This window comes from Dunckerocampus dactyliophorus, chromosome 1, assembly GCF_027744805.1.
Source record: "Dunckerocampus dactyliophorus isolate RoL2022-P2 chromosome 1, RoL_Ddac_1.1, whole genome shotgun sequence".
Lineage (NCBI taxonomy): Eukaryota > Metazoa > Chordata > Actinopteri > Syngnathiformes > Syngnathidae > Dunckerocampus > Dunckerocampus dactyliophorus.
This window is the reverse complement of record NC_072819.1, coordinates 40,633,771-40,652,091: the sequence shown is the minus strand read 5'-3', so window position 1 is coordinate 40,652,091 and position 18,321 is coordinate 40,633,771. Positions and strand designations below refer to the sequence as shown.

General features: G+C 39.4%; 1 protein-coding gene across 1 annotated transcript; it reads left to right on the top strand.

The window, feature by feature from the left end:
- Positions 1–88: 88 nt before the first annotated feature.
- Positions 89–18,080, top strand: LOC129186378 (chemokine-like protein TAFA-4). The gene is made up of 5 exons (XM_054784614.1): positions 89–1,111; positions 1,861–1,975; positions 2,869–3,024; positions 4,898–5,022; positions 10,725–18,080. Exons 2-5 carry the CDS (start codon positions 1,861–1,863, stop codon positions 10,734–10,736), a joined length of 408 nt encoding a protein of 135 aa, XP_054640589.1. The 5' UTR covers positions 89–1,111; the 3' UTR covers positions 10,737–18,080.
- Positions 18,081–18,321: the final 241 nt, after the last annotated feature.

Sequence of the window (18,321 nt, the reverse complement as noted above, 5' to 3'; positions counted from 1 at the left end):
TAAGAATCCTGACCATTAACTTGATTATAATAGTGCACCGATTTATTGATTGGTTATAGTATAATGTTGGATGATGACCAAGCGCCTATTTTCCCAGGACATGTCCTGTCCTGGGTTGGTTTTGTTTTGTTTTATTATAAAGTGATGGAAATGTTTTTCATTGGGCCATTAAATTGACCAGCATTAGGGCTGAATTTGTTAATAGAGCTAAAATAATTTTACATTTTTTAGCTAATTATTTATCCAGTATTCAAAGAGAGCCATTATTTTCTACAGGCTCATTTTACTAGAACAGAAAAAATATGTCATTACACAGATTTTAAAGTTATTTTTGCACCATTGAAACTTATCAAATACATTTTAGGCTGAGACGCACATCTGAATTTGTGTCTTTGGTTAAAGATAGTATTTTTTAATAGAACAATTTTCTGTCCATATAGTGGATACTTTAAATGTATTGATCTTTGATACTCAAAGTTTACGCAAAGATGAAAATCTGGACACTCGCCCAGCAGAATCACGCACAGAAGTTAACCACAACATAACATAATTAAAACGTCTAAGCCAAATACACGCAGAAAGTGTTCAGAGTAATTTACAAAACCAGAACAACCATACTTGTTCCAGCCAAAGTTTTATTGTGGTTAATGGAAGTGAAAAGTATTTGCATGTCTATTAAAGATTTGGGCCTGTTCCAGTATTTCAGACCTCCTCACCCCTCTCCCATGCTCAGTGTCCACCCTGTTGACACCATGTCAACAGCGTGATGCACTTTAAGCTGCTTTGGCGCTAATGAAAGTGGGCGCACATTGTGTAGGAGACAGATGGCCCCTGTCTTGATTAAGTTCTCATTCTCCTGCCCGGGGAGGCTGGCAGGGTTTGTTGGGCCAGCGTCATCCCAGAGGAGAGGAGCTCATGTGTGAAAGTGCAGCACGCGCTCTGCTGTCTTTCTTCTTCCTTGGCTTTTTTGGACTTTTTTTTACTTTGTGAAACTGGAGCATCACCTGCTACAAAGTTTTCCTTTAACAAGATTTGCATGATGTTAATTCTGAAGGACACGATTGGAAGCTTGAAAAGTAATTTGTCTTGTCATTAAAGAGCAGTGGCAGAAGTAAGTACATATTTATTGAAAAAGGTGTCTGGCGAAGTAATGCGATTATAAATTTCATAGTCATGCATACAGGAGTTATAGTATTGTACAGTAATGTAGGGCAACATTTTATTAGCGTTTATTTTTGGAATTGTTTGTTATTTTAATGTGTTTTTTGTTGTTGAGTCTTATTTTAAGGAGTCAGCTGTATTTTAAAAAAAGTGCTTTGAGATAACGTTTATTGTAATTTGGCTCTATATCATTCAGGTGACTTGCGTATTTGTGAATTCACTATTATATGTGTAAAGAAGTTATTTGATGTAGTTTTTGTTGTAATCTGGCGCCATATAGATTAATTAGATAGCATAAAGATTTAATTCATGATTTATTCATGATTATCCGTCACGTGTGGCTGTAAATCTTTAAAGCAACATTAGGGTTAAATGGGTTAAGTGTTCATGCTGTTGTGCTGTAATTTGGCATTCCACTTTGTGCATGACTCGTGGAGTCCGACTTCTTTCCAGAGTCTATCTTTGAGCACACTCTTGCTTCCAGCCCGAAGCACTATTGTGACTCAGAAATGAAATGAGTGCAAGGAGTCACTTCCATCAGGCTTTCGTTGGCATTTTCTTGATTTGGCCTGGCTCAGCCTCTTGATGGGACACTCATCCATGAGCACATTGGGAGACATGCAGGGGCACCTGTGATCACATTTCCTAATATGGTTAAAATCTACCTTAACCTCCTTTTTTTGTGTGTGTGCACGTAAGATGACCCCGGCCATTGTTTTGATGAGGCCACTCCACTGGGGTCTCCTCCTATGCTTCGTGAGCTTGTGCAGCCAGCAAGGGTCCACTGGCAACCAAAGCTCCAGGGGACTGGCAGGTATGTGTCAGACCCAACCAGACCAATGCACAGCCCAGGGGACTCATTAGGGTAGCTGGTCACCCGCTTCAGTGCCTGAGTTTGAGCCTTCAATTCCCTCAGCATCAGCACCACCTGTCAATATGTGCGGTGCTTCATCAACACCACAACATCCTTCCATTGCACAAAAGTACCACAACTCCAACAGTATTTTTCTCTATTGTTACTATCATTTATTTTTTTCAGTGTAATTAGAATTTAATCTTCGGGCCCTGTGAGTGTTGCCAGCCATGCAGGCATCAGCCAGACTCCAATGGTTTCTCTCTTTATCTCTCTGCTTGGCTGCACCCCAATTTAAAGTCAATTCAGCATGCACCCACACGAATCATCTGTGGAGTCATAATCAAAAGCAACATCCATTTGTTTGTTTTTCTTTGAAATGGTGCACTTCTGTGGCAAAGACGTTTCTATTCATGGACATTACTCTGTTATTTCTATTTAAATACACTCAGCACATTCAATTAAGACAAGGAAAATGCTACCCATCTTCCCATCCATATTCTGTACTGCTTGGCCTCACTAGGGTCGTGGCTATGCTAGAGCCTACCCCAGATGTCTTCGGGCGAGAGGCGGGGTACACCCTGGACTGGGGACAATGCTACCGTGAATGCATATACTAGCTGTCGTCAAGTCAATGAGTGCTGATGGCCTTCATCCACTTGATGGTGCTGTAGCTTTGAAAAAAAAATTCTGGCACACTATGTAATCATTTGCATAGATACCTATTTTCTACTGTAGATAAGATAGACATTTTTCTAGTTATACACTAGTTACACATCTTTTTCTAGTTACGCACTATATGCTTAAACTGCATGACAAATGACCTCCTTTCCTTCCAAATGCTCTTTTTAAAGGGTCATCGAGGGAGAGGACAGGGACTTGTGAAGTGGTTGCGGCTCATCGCTGCTGCAACAAGAACAAGATTGAAGAGCGCTCTCAGACGGTCAAGTGTTCTTGTTTCCCAGGACATGTGGCGGGGACAACAAGGGCGCTGCCCTCTTGCGTTGAAGGTTGTTTTACTTCTTCTGTCTTCTGCTGGTCTTTAAGGCTGACAAGATTGTAATATTTGTCAGTTCTCAGCCAAGTGCACTCATACGTCCGCGGATACTGAGAACCATCGAATAGTTCTTTTTTCCCTTCTTTCGACACCTTTGTGGAATGGCGCATCACTCTGTTGCTTTACTACATACACACGTCACGCGAAGGACGGTCTTAAAAGGAACAAATGGCCTTATTTGCTATTTTTATACAGTGGAACCTCAGTTAGCGCACGCCCCAGTTTGCATGTTTTTTGGTTAACGTCTCGGTTGGCTTGCATTGTACAGTTAGCGTACAAAATGGCGCGCATCTTGCCTTGTTATTCATACACTACATGAGTCCTAATGTGTTCTTGATGTTTTTTAACACGTAAGAAATAATGTAAAGCCAATTAATGTGTTTCAGAAAACCAGCAATGTTAACACAAAACACGTTTTTTAAAAATAGTTTTACAAGTTTTACATGCAGAAAACAATCCAATTTACATGAACATGTAAATGCATATAAATGATGAATTAGAGAGATAAATGAACATTTAAGGTTACTTTTACCTTCACTGAGGACGTGTCGTTGGCACAGACACCATCTTTGTGTTTTGCCACGACGTGTTTGACGTGTTTCTCACCTCATTAACCCAAAATCGAGCCAAAGAAAGCTGCGAGTTCCAGCATTTGATAAAGAAGATGATGAATATTATTAGAATCAAGAAATAACTCACGGCAAAACACGAAGACGGTGTCTGTGTTGATCTCGTTGCCACATCGTGTCTTTGGGAACAGTCATGCCTTCAGTGAAGGTAAAAGTAACTTTAAATATTCAATGATCCATATCATTTGTCCAATTTGGTTATCGCGGGGGATACGTTCCCAAAATAGCCCGCAATAAGTGAAATCCGTGAATTAGCCACCCTAATTTTTGTACAATGATTATATGTGTTTTAAGGCTGTAAAACCTCTCACCATACACTTTACACTTTTCTCAGACAGACAGTAACATTTTCTCACATTTCTCTGTTGTTTAAACACTCAAACACAAGAAAGTTCAAACCTTTGTTTGAATTATAATGATCAACCTACAGGTCAGACACAAGAAATTATGTAAGTCACTCATGTGTATTTCACTCCTCTGGCCGTGCCAGAGACACGGCAGGGCGGCACAAAGGGGATTGACAATGGTCCACAGCCAATCAGGACGCAGAAAACAATGGGCGGTGCAGACAGATGAGAGAGGGAAGAGAGAGACACTCAACTTCCGACGGTGCAATTCTTCTTAAAGGGCCAAGCTCAGCCTGTAACAGCGTTCATATGCTATAATAAAAAAAAAAGCACAAAAGAAAATTCTGCGAAAGGTGAACCGCGACAGAGTGAGGGAACACTGTATAGGCATTTACAATTGTTCTATGCATTCAAAAACTATTGTGAAAACTACAAAAATGTGTTTTGTGTTAACATTTGTGAGAGTCAACGGCTGATGACACCGTAGGCGGGCAACAGAGCTGACATTTGGTTCCTGTTTCCATGTATTAGCATGCTAATAGGCTGCTAACAAGGATATTTTGAGTATTAAGGACATTAATAACACAGTTGCACTTATAGTGTATTAATAACACAATAAGACATGCGCCATAGTGTACGCTAACCGGAAAATGTACGCAAGCAGAGTCAAAAGTTTGCAGTGAATTTTCAACGTTAACCAAAAACGCTAACACGCTAACTGGGACGTATGCTAACCGTGGTGCCACTGTATTTTTACGGCAGCATTATCAGTTTGCCCATAATGCAAATTTAACACTGCTTACATTTCAACAGTGTTATAATATTTATATATGATCATATTTTCCTGCAGCTTCGATCGTGCGTCAGAAGTGGTGGTGTAAAATGAAGCCGTGCGAGGAAGGGGAGGCGTGCCGAGTTCTTCCCGACCTGACTGGCTGGTCGTGCATCTCTGGGAACAAAGTAAAGACCACCAAGGTGAGGGAAAGGTGTCATTCTTCATGTGAAACAACACCAAATCTATTTGTTTTAGTCATGCTTGAGCACAGCGCAATGGAAAAATCCCCGCACCTTTTTGCATTACTTTCATGCAAAAATCATCTGCAGTGCTTATTACACCATAAGCTCTCCTTCCGAAAGCGAAGACGGATCACAGTGATCACTGCTCCCAGCGGCCGTCTCTGCTCTCCAGCAGACACAGTGGGCTCACAAAACCTAATTCTATAATCTGCTGAATGATGGGACCAAGAGGACAAACACGAGAAAAAGCTGTAAACTAATACGGTGCACTAAAACCCGTGTAATTAAATCTGACGGCCAATGGAAGCGGCGCCACATTTAGAAACCTGCTTTCTCATAAATTGTCTCTTTGTTGGGTTGTTGTAGATGCTGTGTGACGCGGGGGCAGGCCAGCACATGCAGCGTGAACTTCTTGATCTAAAGAGACCCACTCGTCTTGCCAATTTACAGTATATACCATTCAACAATAGAACCAAAAAGGCAAATGCAATTGATGCTACCCATTGGCTAAATCCACCCCTCGCCCCTTGATTTCCCTCTTTTTAGGGCTTTTGTTAACTGATTGCACAGCAGGTTTGCTATAAAAAATGTTAAGCGAATGCACATCACAGAATAAATTATGTTTAACGGCAAAGTGTTATGAGCGGTTTGCTATCTTGGATCACAGCAGGGGATAATGGCTTTTACTCTCAGACTTTCCCGACAGTTGATACATTTTCTTTAAAAAAAATCTCCCTCAGTCATATATTAATATATGTTGATTACGGTAATTGAAAAAAAATGTAAACATAGTCATTCTAGCTAAACGTGAAGTTCAGAAACCCACAGCGCATGCGCGCTCTCTGGACAAGATGGCGACCAGCGACGGCGGCGGAATGGAAGTAGACGGGGCAGGCGAGTATTTATTTGTTGTGAAGTGTAGTCATTTGTAGCCATTGGTAAGCCTGTGAATATTCTCATTCATCCAGGTCATTATAGTTTCAGGGCATTGAATCGATCGCACCTGGACTGTTGTTTCGCCTCTCATCTGAACAGGCTTCATTGGTTTATTCTCAAAGACTAGGTAGGACACCACCTGTCAGACTAGATAGGACTGCTCTAGTCTGAGAACTTGGTGCCAGATCCAATGTACAGTATTTATCCTCTAAAGGAGGAGGCATGTCCAGAGAGGAATGGTTGGCTATTAAGTGGTGTCAAAGGACGGTCGTTAGGATGCAGCGGAATTGCACCAATTTCTTAGACTAGATCTGTTCTATCTAGTCTGACTGGTGTGTGTCCCACCTAGTCTTTGAGCATGATCTGATGCAGCCTGCTCGGATGAGAGGCGGAATGTCTTCTAAGACAGCCTGAACAGCTCAGTTGCGATCGAGTCAATGACCTGAGAATACGACACAGTGATGAGTTAAATAAGCCAAGCCAGTGAATAAATGTTACAGCGTCGTGTCTTCAAATAAACATGAATGAAGTGTCTTAGCGGGTGTTGAAAAAAATATTATATATAAAAATGTATGCGATTGGAAATTGAGACAGGTCAAACACGAGGACCAAGCGGAAAATGGCCACTTAGGCTGCTGAAGCCTATTTCCCTTCAGGCCGCTCAGAAGCTCATTGGTCGGCTCTGCTGCTTTTTGCTAACTTGTGATTGGCCGTCCCCGCTGTCGCTTCATGACCCCCCGGGTGAGCTCACCAGTGTTTTGTTAGTTGGCCAGGAGTTTGTGGTCTCCTGCCTCTGTAAGTTAACATATTGGCCGTTTGCTCTGCCTGGGTCACGTCAGCTAAACTGATTTTAATATCTGAGGTTTTAGTTAACGTTTGGATCTGTGTGCGTACTCCTGCACATATAAAAAAACAAACAAACCACACAATCAAACATCTTTGATATATTATTAGATATATTATATATTATGACATTATCTTAAAAAATTGTGCATCTTATTTTTCAATTGCACACATTAAGAGCGGGTTTTAGAGGGTAAGATATCACCTGGCAGGTTTGTCTCTGTTTGAGGAATTTATTCATATTATTGTTATTAATTATACATTATATTATATTATTTGAAGTGGTGACAAGCTTTGGCAAGATGTGGTGAACTCTCTTTTGCTGTGCTTTGGTCTGCAACAACATGGACATAATAAGTACAATGCAACTAATGTTACAGGATAATTATAAATAAATAATGAAAACAAAGGCACAGAAATCAGTAAGGAAATTAATTCAATATGAGGCTTATAACGGAACCAAACGGACATACGAGCACATATAGCATGAGATTATGCACCAAGCGAAAATGCACAGTGGCACATCTAGCATCATTAAACCTCACCTCTGTGCATTCAGGCGCAGCATTAACATTTGTGAACAAGGACGAGGTGAAAGGAAGAATAGCAAATAGATGTCCGTCTGTGGAACGTCGGAAAAAGCCATACGCATGAGTCTCAATCTACATCACAGATGGTGTGTTCAAGGACCGAACAACAACAAAGTCCGCAATGCCCGAAGAAGACACATTATTCAGGAAAGCATGCATTTAGTTACATGCGCAAAATTGGGGGCTTCCTAACAGTCGGTGCGTCCATTCAACAAAGAAAAGAAAATGCCCTAATTGGTCACAGCCCCACGTAAGAAGACCAGCTACCATTTAGCACAAAATATAAAGGATCTTGAAAAATCTTCCAGATTAAACACTTTTAATGCACAATGTCATCATCAAAATAATTCGTTCATCTAACACACACACACACACACACACACAATGAACAACTTCATGCTTTCACCTTTCTTCTGCACTGTACTACCTGCAATGTGGCTGTTCACATGAGGTGTTCGAGCGCATTACGTAAATCTCAGAGCTTGGTGCTAATGTAGTAGAGCAGTTTTAAATTTTTACTCACATATCCCCTAAGGCAATCTGCGCACCCCTACGGGTACGTGTACCCCACTTTGGGAGCCTAGGATGTAAAGTATTAGAAACAATAAGCAGACTATACTGATTGCTTTTATGAGGCACTTAATACTTTCAAAGGATGCCACACTGCACATGTCCAAGCTCACACGTTGCAATGAAATGTTCATTTTTTTCTATGCTGCTTAATCATTAGGGTCGCGGGGGTATGCTGGAGCCTATCCCAGCTGACTTTGGCCATGAGGTGGGGTACGCCCTGCATACAGACCTTTCACACTCACTTTCACACCAATGGGCAATTTAGAGTCACAAAGTAACCATAAGTAAGAAAACTGAGAAAACCCACACACGCAGAGAACATGCAAACTCCAGAGATGTCCAATGGAGATTCGAACCCAGATCTTCCAGATCTCCTGTGTGGCCAACATGCTAACCAGCAGGCCGCCGTGCAGCCGCAGTGTAATGCGCTTTGAGCATTTACAATTACTACACTGTCACTTCTACCTATAATGACACCCCAATCATGTCCCTGCAGAGTTTGTGTTGAAAGTGTCAACATGCACCTTTTTATTGCCCGCAGTGCAATTTGCATCACAAAGGACAGATGTAACCTTTTTAAATATTTATGCCTTATTTATGGTTTATCCTTTGTCCTATCAAGAGTTTCACATTATATAGTTACAATGAATAGAATACTGTTACAATAAAACATCTGCATACGTATAATGCAGATATACAGTAATCCCTCGTTCATCATGATGAATTGGTCCCAGACCCAACCGTGATAAGTGAATTTTCACGAAATAGGATCCCTTCCGTGTAAATTGAATATTTCCGTAGTTCTGGCATAGAAAACGATCTAAATACATGTTTAACGTTAGAGCCCTCTAGAGACGAAATGACACCCCTTGTTACACTGCTGCCTTCTGTGAGGGATGTCTGTTGCCTTTGCTTGTAGCCAGACCGTTCTAAAGAATGGCAAGACATGCAGCTCAGAGTTTTAAAACTTTATTTCCCAAGTGACCAAAATGAAACAAACAAAAGGGGACCAACACCTCTGTAAATAGAAATAAACAATGTTAAAATCGAACACATCAAATCAGATATACTAAATAGATGAATAAAGTAGTATAACACAATCAATGCAACAAAGAAATAAATGAAAGCTCTGACATACCAAACATACTTTAACCAACTTCTTCCTTGTAGAGAACAGCTCACGAGCTCCTCACAACCCAGCAGTCAGTGGCTAAAATAAAGAAGGCCATCCAACTCACCCATTATATGCTTCATGGCCTGTACCGCTTGACAGACCAAATCAATTGAAAGATTAAAACATACTGTTATTTGCCCAAAAATATCATACAAACATACGTTTTTATATTTATATTTCATTCTTTACATGCAATCATTGTAGTGGATAAATAGTGTTGTTCTGGAGTGGTTCAGCTCAATGATTGCCACCAGGTGTCCTCAATTTGGAAGCCTGCAAAAGAGCTTTTTACAACTGCGCTTGCGCTTTTGGGGTGGATTTAGACCAGCAATACAATGAGACAAGTGTGTTTGATGTGTGATTGATATGATGACTGGGTTGAAGTTGTTATTTTGCAGTCAAACAGTGACAGTACAGAGTCAAACTGTCACACCCCTCTAGTCACATGTACACTCATATTACCCAAGATAGCAGATACAATCAGAGAAAATAGGCCATTTAAGACATACAGTAAATAAAACTGCAAATGTGTTCCAGTGCTAGTGTGGGAGCAGAATGGGTGGCGGACAGGAAGTGACCTCAAGGGTTCAGAGTTGAGTTTTAGTTTGTCGTGGATTATGGCTGCAACAGTAGCCCATGTTATTATCATGATTATTATTATTCTGTTATTGTTGTTGTGAGATCATTTAAACCTGCGATACCTGTTGTTCTGGCAATCAAGTCTGGTGATTCTTTCCCCAGACAGTTACTGACACCTACTGACCAATGTAGAATCCAACGTTCACAATTTGAAACGTCTTCTTAAAGTCTTATATTTGTATTTTAGTTCATTGAGCCATTGTATGCATGAAAATGCTTCATTTAGGCCAAAATGCCTACCATTTGCTTAAATGTACATATTTTTGACTAATAATAGGCTGTATTAAAAACTGTAAAAGCATGATTTATTAATATATGTCTGAAAAAACGTGAGAGTGAACCTGTGAAATTCAAACCGCGATGCGGCAAGGGACAACTGTATTGTTTCTACATTATGTTGAGCTGTATAGTTACTGTATATTATTGTATTCCATACAGTGCTTCAGCCGACTAGTCAGAGATTGCATGATCGCATGCAGACTCAGACTTTTTGCACATAATCTTGTTTAAACCTACTCCACATGAGCCACACTACATTCCTTTCTTCTATTGTTTGCCATATTGTGCTGAGCAGCCTGGACAGAGAACAAACTTGTGTCAGTTTGTCAGATTCCCTCAGAGATTAATATCAAATTCCGGTGTACATTCAATATTTGACAGAACAGACAGTGATATGTTAATTGCTGTCCATTTCCAGTTCTGTAGTATTTCTCTTCTTTGTCATCAGTGGTACCTTTCTGTGGTGGCATCACAAAACACACGCACACATACACACACATTCATATCACAATTTGAATGCGTCTTCTATTAATATACAGTAGATATATATATATATATATACAGTAGATAGACTGTATTTATGTCATATGTCATAAACCTAATTGTTGCTCTTTTGTTGTTTTTAGGTATCGCGGTAGCAAGGCATCAGTTCCATCCAATCAGAGCACCGTCCCTGCTTGGAGCAGTCACCTAAAATAACTCTGGACCCTGAGGACGGTTAGAGCTTAAAAGAATATAGATTTAATTAGATATTTCCTGCTTCCCATTAAACTGCAGGAACTCATTATTTAAATATCCCTTGTCTTGAACACAAATTTGGTCTGGGTTAATCCCACAGAGTGAACAATTTATTAGCAAAGATAAAATGAAGCAGCGCCTTGTCCCAATCCAAGCAGTCAGCTCCTGTGAAAGTTTGTTTGACAAAGTGGACGTGCTGGGAACATTGTGATTCATTCAAATATTGGCTAGGTCCGCTGTCACACACTACAAAGGAGAATTTGTGGCTTTTCTCAAGCATAAATATTGTAAAATTTATAACTGAGTACTTAACAATACTTAAGACTCACTTTAAGTTCTATAAAGAGGTCAGATCCCTTTGGACTAGTCCTTGGCATAAAGATGTACTCTCTCACACACACACCTACACACACACACACACACACACACGCACACACACACGTTTCCAGTGCATGGATTGGACAGGCCACCAGACAAGCATGCAGACAATCCTGCACCTCGATGCAAAACAAGGACTGTTTGAAATGCTAATCATGAAGAGAACAGAGAAGAGGAGCATCTTCACTGTTGAGAGTATTTACGTCACGCTTTTGTTTATCTCTCCAAACTCAGTGCTCCTGTAGAGAGGAGGCAGCTCATTGTAATCGCGGTGAACATTGGAGATTTTCTGCCTCTGAGCGAAGTGTAGCCACTAACAGAATGCTTTCTGGTATTATCACTTCATCTTCTTTATGAATAATATTCCTTCTGGACCCACTCTCATTGCTTGCGTTTTATCTCTGGTGTTCAGCCACTGTGTTTGCATTTCAATTTTTCAACGAGATAAGGTTATATTAACACAAATACCTTTCATACCTTTCAATCTGAGACATTAAGTGATGATGAATGTCACATATCGTGCTTATTGAAAGCTGCATGTTGATTGTTTGAGTTCTTCTCCTTCCCCTCCGTAGTAGTCCTATACCCGGCGTAGGCAAACCGCAGCTCCGCAGTCTCCTTGTTGTGGCTCCTTTCGGTCATGACAACAGAAAAAAATGTTATTTATTAGTATAATTATGTGTATTACTTTGGTTTATTTTATATCTGGGATCTGAAAGTGAAACTTTGACATTGAATTTGAAAAAAATGTTTCTAATTAAGCAATTGAAATATGCATCACATCCACGTCTATGGCCCATGCCTTTACCTGCAGGCACCTTCTTGAGCGTGCAATCCCCACGGTAAGCTAACCATGAATACATACAAAAAAATCAGCAATATGGGCCTACAGTACTGTGTGGAGACCTAAGTCATATCTTACTGCCCTGACTTCGGGAAGATCAGCATTGGGTGTCACATTAAACAGATGACAACACAAGAAATGTTTCTCAATTTATGTTTACTTTTTTATGAAACTGCCCAGCTGCAACTATACTTTTTCTTATTATTATACTCAAGTGGGCTACGTTTTATTTAAAGTTTACACAAATTAATACGGGAAGCACTCAAAGAGGTATCGCAAAATGTACTTCTGTTTGATGCGTTCTGTTGCTGCAACAGGTTAAATAAAAAATAAATACAAATGAAAAACCTCACGCTCGTGTTATGTTTGCAGCTCCAGACTTTTTTTTTTTATCTATAAGAGAGCGCAAAATGGCTCTTTTGATATTAAAGATTGCCGACCCCTCTCCTATACGCATACATTTTGTTTTCTTCAAATAATTATATCCTTCAATGCTGCATGACTGAAAACCACTCTCCACACAAGCCTCTTTCACACAGAAAATAGCCTGCAAAATAGCCACATCACAGCCATAACAGTATGGATGGACAGTAATGACTGATTTTATTTAAAAGACAGAGTGAAAGGGGACAATGTCACCCAGCAGGACCAGTTCCTGGCATAAACACTCATAAACACACAGAGAAATAGTACTCACTGCAGAGTACTCACTTCATCTTGAAGCGGCGGAGGCGTGCATGAGCTGGAAGGTGCTTGTCGCTGCCATCCTTCTATAGACAGGAAAAGCCAGCGTTTTTTATTTTTTATTTTTTACAGCAGTCAGATGCATTGAATATATTTTTATGATCTGCTGAAGGAATGAATGAACTTGACTGCCAAAATGGAGTATTCATACACCGGTATGAAAAAGTGATTTCTTATTTTTGTGTGTGTTTGTCACACTTAAATGTTTCAGATCATCAAACACATTTAAATATTAGTCAATGACAACAACACTGAACACACCCTGCAGTTTTAAATGGAACTTTTTTTATTAAGGGAGAAAAATATCCAAACCTACATGGCGCTGTGTGAAAAAGTGATTGCCCCCTTGTTGACACATAACTGAGATTAACGTCAGATGGTTGTTAGACTACAGTCGGCACTAGTATCAACCTTCATTAGGGCCGAGGATCATCCCATGTCTTGACAGACAGCCAATCAGGTCCTCCGGCTCAGAGCCAATGCAATTTTTTGGGGTCCAGCACGACGTTTTTGTTGCATAAACCTCAGGGTCTTTGAAGAAGTTTAAAACGACTGTCTTAGTGCGTCCAACCTCATCTTATGTTTAAAGAGAGAAAGCCTTTTTTCCTTTGTCATCAAGAAAATGACATTGAATCCACTTTTTTGGCAAAATTTGGGCTTTAAAGGCTGTGGTCTCAAACTTTTGACCAGCTGATGAACAGCCTATTTCACTTTAACGGTTGTCTGCAATAAAGTGCTTACTCAAAATGTAAATTCTTACAATTTTTCAACTGGTCTTAAAATTTTAAACAGGAGTATTCTAACTTATCATTTGCATCCATGTACAACGTGTTCATAAAATATTCAATGATATCGGCTAAGCTGCACGCTGGCTGAGTGGTTAGCACACAGTCAGGAGATTCGAAGGATCTGGGTTCGAATCTCCATTTGGCATCTCGGTGTGGAGTTTGTGTTCTCCCGTGGGTTTTCTTTGCGTACTCCGACTTCCTCCCACATTCCAAAAACATGCATGTTAGGTTAATTGGAGACTCTAAATCGTCCATAGGTATGAATGTGAGTGTGAATGGTTGTTTATATGTGCCCTACGATTGGCTGGCGACCAGCCCAGGGTGTACCCCGCCTCTCGCCCGAAGTCAGCTGGGATAGGCTCCAGTATGCCCGCGACCCTAGTGAGGATAAGCGGCATAGAAAAAGGATGGATGGATGGATATCGGCTAAACATTTGTCATCTATTTTCTACCATTCTACCTGTTCAGGATAACTGAACTCCATAAACTGAAGTTTTAGGATAAAAAACAAAAACCAACAACAAATTGGTTGGTTAATATACAGTAGTATGCATCCTAAAACAGCAAACCTCTTTTTAAGGGTTTTAATGCTTGGCAAGCAAATTGACTGAGATTGGTATATTGCCAATTTTTTTTTTGCCATTTTATCTTTTTTTTTGCAAGTAAAAACCGTGTCCCAATGCTTGTCACGTGTACATTACGACCCATTCTCCAACTTGTATCTCACAAGAATGTAAAGACCTTACTGAACAAAGTTTCACAGTCTGTTTGTGAAATGGGAATAGATGTGGACAAGAACGTCTTTGAGGAGATCAGGAGCTCAATGGAGTGACATTTTAAGACTTAAGAAGCTGTAGAAAGACGGCTCCGGAGGGAATTAAACAGAAAAAGCTGACATTTTTTATACTCTTATTCACGTGTATGAAGCAAATACATACTGTATAGTTGCACGTTTTCTATGCTACATCCTGACGAGAGTGAGAGAGGTAACCATGGACTGATCAGCAGTGACTCACAGGACTTTAACACGGAGACCGGCAGCCATTAACACTTGCATTCACTCGTACCTAACAAATGTTTTTGGAGTTAAAGTCAGACTTTGGAAAAACGTATACAGAACACACAACTTTTGTAATTGAAGTTTTGCTGTCTTCTAAAAACACAAGCAGCAGGTCTCGCAGGGTTCAGCTTTCTTCTAATTAAGCTGTGTGACGCTCATCATATTCAGGTGTATCTCAGCAGTTCACCCAAAAGTATAAGGTTCCTATGAAAGCAGTAAAAAGATAAAAATGAGAGCTGCATAAATAACTCTGAAGCAGTTGCCAGTAACCCCCGTAGCACCTGTTGTCATGTGTGCAAGCATTTAAAATAGAAACTACTTCATGAATTCAAAAGAGAGAACAGGCTAAGCACAGTAATTAAAAATTGGAGTCTTTTAAGAGCCTATTTGTTGAACCTTTCTATTGCTCAGCAAACAAAGGAGCGAATTAGATGAAGACAAAACCACCATAATTAAGTCTCCACAGTGGCGGGCTGTGCATTTGGCACGTGGGCCTCCAGTGGGGATTTTATCGACTTAATCCACCTCTTAATACCACCACTATCATGTCAATTATACAAACCTTCAATAAAATAAAAAAAACATAGTATAACAATGTGTGGCATTACAGAGAGAGAGGCGTTTTGCGTATTGGGGATGAATACCATTATTGCTAAAACACCCAGTTAAATCCAGGTAACCCTTTATCTTCCAATACATTGTCGGTGATATGCCGGGGTTACTTTTCGGCTATAGTAACTTTGAGCATTACGTACAGTCGTCCCTCGCCACTTCGTTCTTCGAATTTCACGATTTCACCCCATCACGTTTTTTACGATGAATGAATTAATTAATCATGCTGTTTCATGGTTGAATATGTACATATGACGAGTACAAAATATGCCTATTTAAGCAAATATTATGTATTTTTTGTCGAAATTAAGCATGAACTAAATGTTCTAAGTGAAAGAACTAAAATGTACTAAAATACAAATGTAAGACATTCAAAAGACGCATTTAAAAATGTTGATGAATCGTAGTATTCTACACCGGTCACTAGGTGTCAGTAATGTTACTTTAATGTTCGGTGAGACACAAGGATCAGACTTGATTTCCGGAACAACAGGCTTTAATTGCAGGTTATCTCACAACAGGCACAATAATACCTAACAACAACAGGATACTTTTGCGGCTGTTACCCACATAAAGCTGAAACTCACCTATGAACACCCAACGTTACTTTTGTCCGCCTTTTTTCAGGTCCTCTAGGGAACACATTTATAGTAACACACACGATCATGAGTCTTATTTATGTCTTAAATGGCTTATTTACTCTTATTATGTCTACTGTATTGGTAATACGAGTGCAAATGTGACTATAGGGGTGGTATTTTCTGTCTAGAGGGCTCTGATAATGTTAAAAAACATATTTAGAAGGTCATAAACATGTTTTTTATGCTGTAACTATGCAAATATTCAATTTCTAAATAAGGAATCTTACTTTGTAGAACTTCACTTGTCACGTCACTTGTCGCATATGGAAACAATTGACCGTGATAAACGAGGGATTACTGTAACTTTAACAGCTCAGAATCATATTTTCCTAATAACATGACAGAAACATACTTACCAGAGATGATGATTACTTATAGACAAAATCCATCCTCCTTTCCAAATCGCTATACTGTAGACTATTTGTCCAACAGTTTTGCTCTGATCACCCAATCATAGGATGGCAAAACGCTGACGTTATCGTGGACCAGCTGCTGCACTGTCAGGCAAATCTGAAATCATATTGGTCCAAGAAACAGCCACATAGCTAATATAGTTTAAGTTAAATGAGCCAGCAGTACTGATTCTGAAGGCCCTTGGCAGATTAGACGTGGAAACACATAAGAAGGTGAACTCACTACTGGTACACTACACATAGACTAGTGGTAGCAGTGCAGCCAAGAGACATGTTATGAAATGAAGATAACAGACTGTTGGGAATAAATGGATACAATTTTATGGAACAAATTTAAGCTGTAAATGTAGGTCAGTTTTTCTGACAGCGTTTAGGCCAGCAGAGAAGGCCTTGCTGGCCCAGACGGCACACCACTGAGTGAGTCTTGAATAAGAATTAGTTAATGCCAGTCACAAAATGTAAATTTGAAGGTCTTATCACTTAATTTTATTATCCCATTCAGTCAAAAATGGGTCAGTGTGAAAAAAAATGATCATCCCTGCATTTATAACTAATTGTATTGTAACATTGATTTTCACAACAAAAAATAGACTGGATTTTTTAACTCATGATCTTCCAATTGTTATTTAATGTTTTGTACTGCTGACTATTCTAATTTGAAACCAGCATGCCTGATTTGGATAATTTATTGTACACAATTGCATAGAAAATCTGAATTCTGAAGGGACAGGAATGCTACTGTTACTGAGCACTTGAAGTGCAATTTCATCACATTAGCAATGTCATTGTATAACGGTACAATTCTGACTAAAGTGCACTTGCACAGGAACATACTGTGTTTCCACAGAAATATTGCATTTCTTCAGATAATATTGTTATATTTTTTCAATAATTTCTGATTGTTTTTGAAATTGGAATAGTGCAGTTTGAGTACACTGCAATTGATGAAAAAAGGCCAAACAGATAAATAGAAAAAAAGAATCAGATACGGAGGAAAAATGGAAGTCTCATACAGACATAATGAGGGAATATAAATTTGGAAGGCAATAATGCAAAAATGCTCTGCTTTAGCGTCATTTTTTTTTGCTGATTTTGTAAGCATAATCCTGCAATGTAACATTTGTGCTGTTTTCATTAAATAATGCAGATTTCATTTTACATTATTTTTATTTCACCGTTTACTTGCATTTAAAATTGATAGCAGGATGATAGTAATACATTTTAAATGAATATATATTTAATAGTTTGTGAATGAAATCAGAATTACCAGTCACAATTCTGAAAAGTTTGTTGATACAAGTTTCGTCTTGGTTGCTAATAGAAAGAAAGTGTCTCGAGGCTCATGAAGAACATAATGGAACCACAGCTCTCTCTCCCCTCAATGACTTTTCCCATCTGTACTTCTAATAAAAAGTGTCAACAGAAGTCACACAGTCTATCTCAGTGTGCATGAACTTAAGAGTTTGTGTGAAGTAAATTAGGGGTCTTTTACTGCAGGCAGGTCCAGTAGCAATATAAGCCAGTCAGAGCAATAAAGTGAATGTAGTTTGGTCATGGCTCAGAGGCTCCTTCTATTGGCTTTGTCATTATGCACACAAGTTGAGATTGGGTTTCCTGCTTAATTAAAAGTGAGCCGAACTGTTAGACTTTAAGAATAAACATTAATTGAACAATATTGATGCTTTTGTCCTTGTGTGATGTGCTCACATGCATTGGTCCCTCATGGCGCCATCTTCCTAAACCGGAAACCTAACTTGTACAAGTACCATTATCAGTGTGAATAAATGTAAATACAGTGGTGAGAAAAAGTGATTGGGCCCTTCTTGATTTGTTATTTTTTTTGCATGTTTGTCACATTTAAATGTTTCAGATCGTCAAATAAATTCAAGTCAATGACAACACAACTGAACACAAAATGCAGTTTTTAAATGAAACTTTTTATTATTAAGGACGAAAAAAAAATCCCAACCTACATGGCCCTGTGTGAAAAAGTGATTGGCCCCTA

What these genes read in the sequence shown, in the direction of transcription:
- LOC129186378 (XM_054784614.1), top strand. Translation starts at nt 1,861, where the DNA reads ATGACCCCGGCCATTGTTTTGATGAGGCCACTCCACTGGGGTCTCCTC. An exon ending in AAGCTCCAGGGGACTGGCAG is followed by an intron (nt 1,976 to 2,868) that starts GTATGTGTCAGA and finishes CTCTTTTTAAAG; the next exon opens with GGTCATCGAGGGAGAGGACA. An exon ending in GCTGCCCTCTTGCGTTGAAG is followed by an intron (nt 3,025 to 4,897) that starts GTTGTTTTACTT and finishes ATTTTCCTGCAG; the next exon opens with CTTCGATCGTGCGTCAGAAG.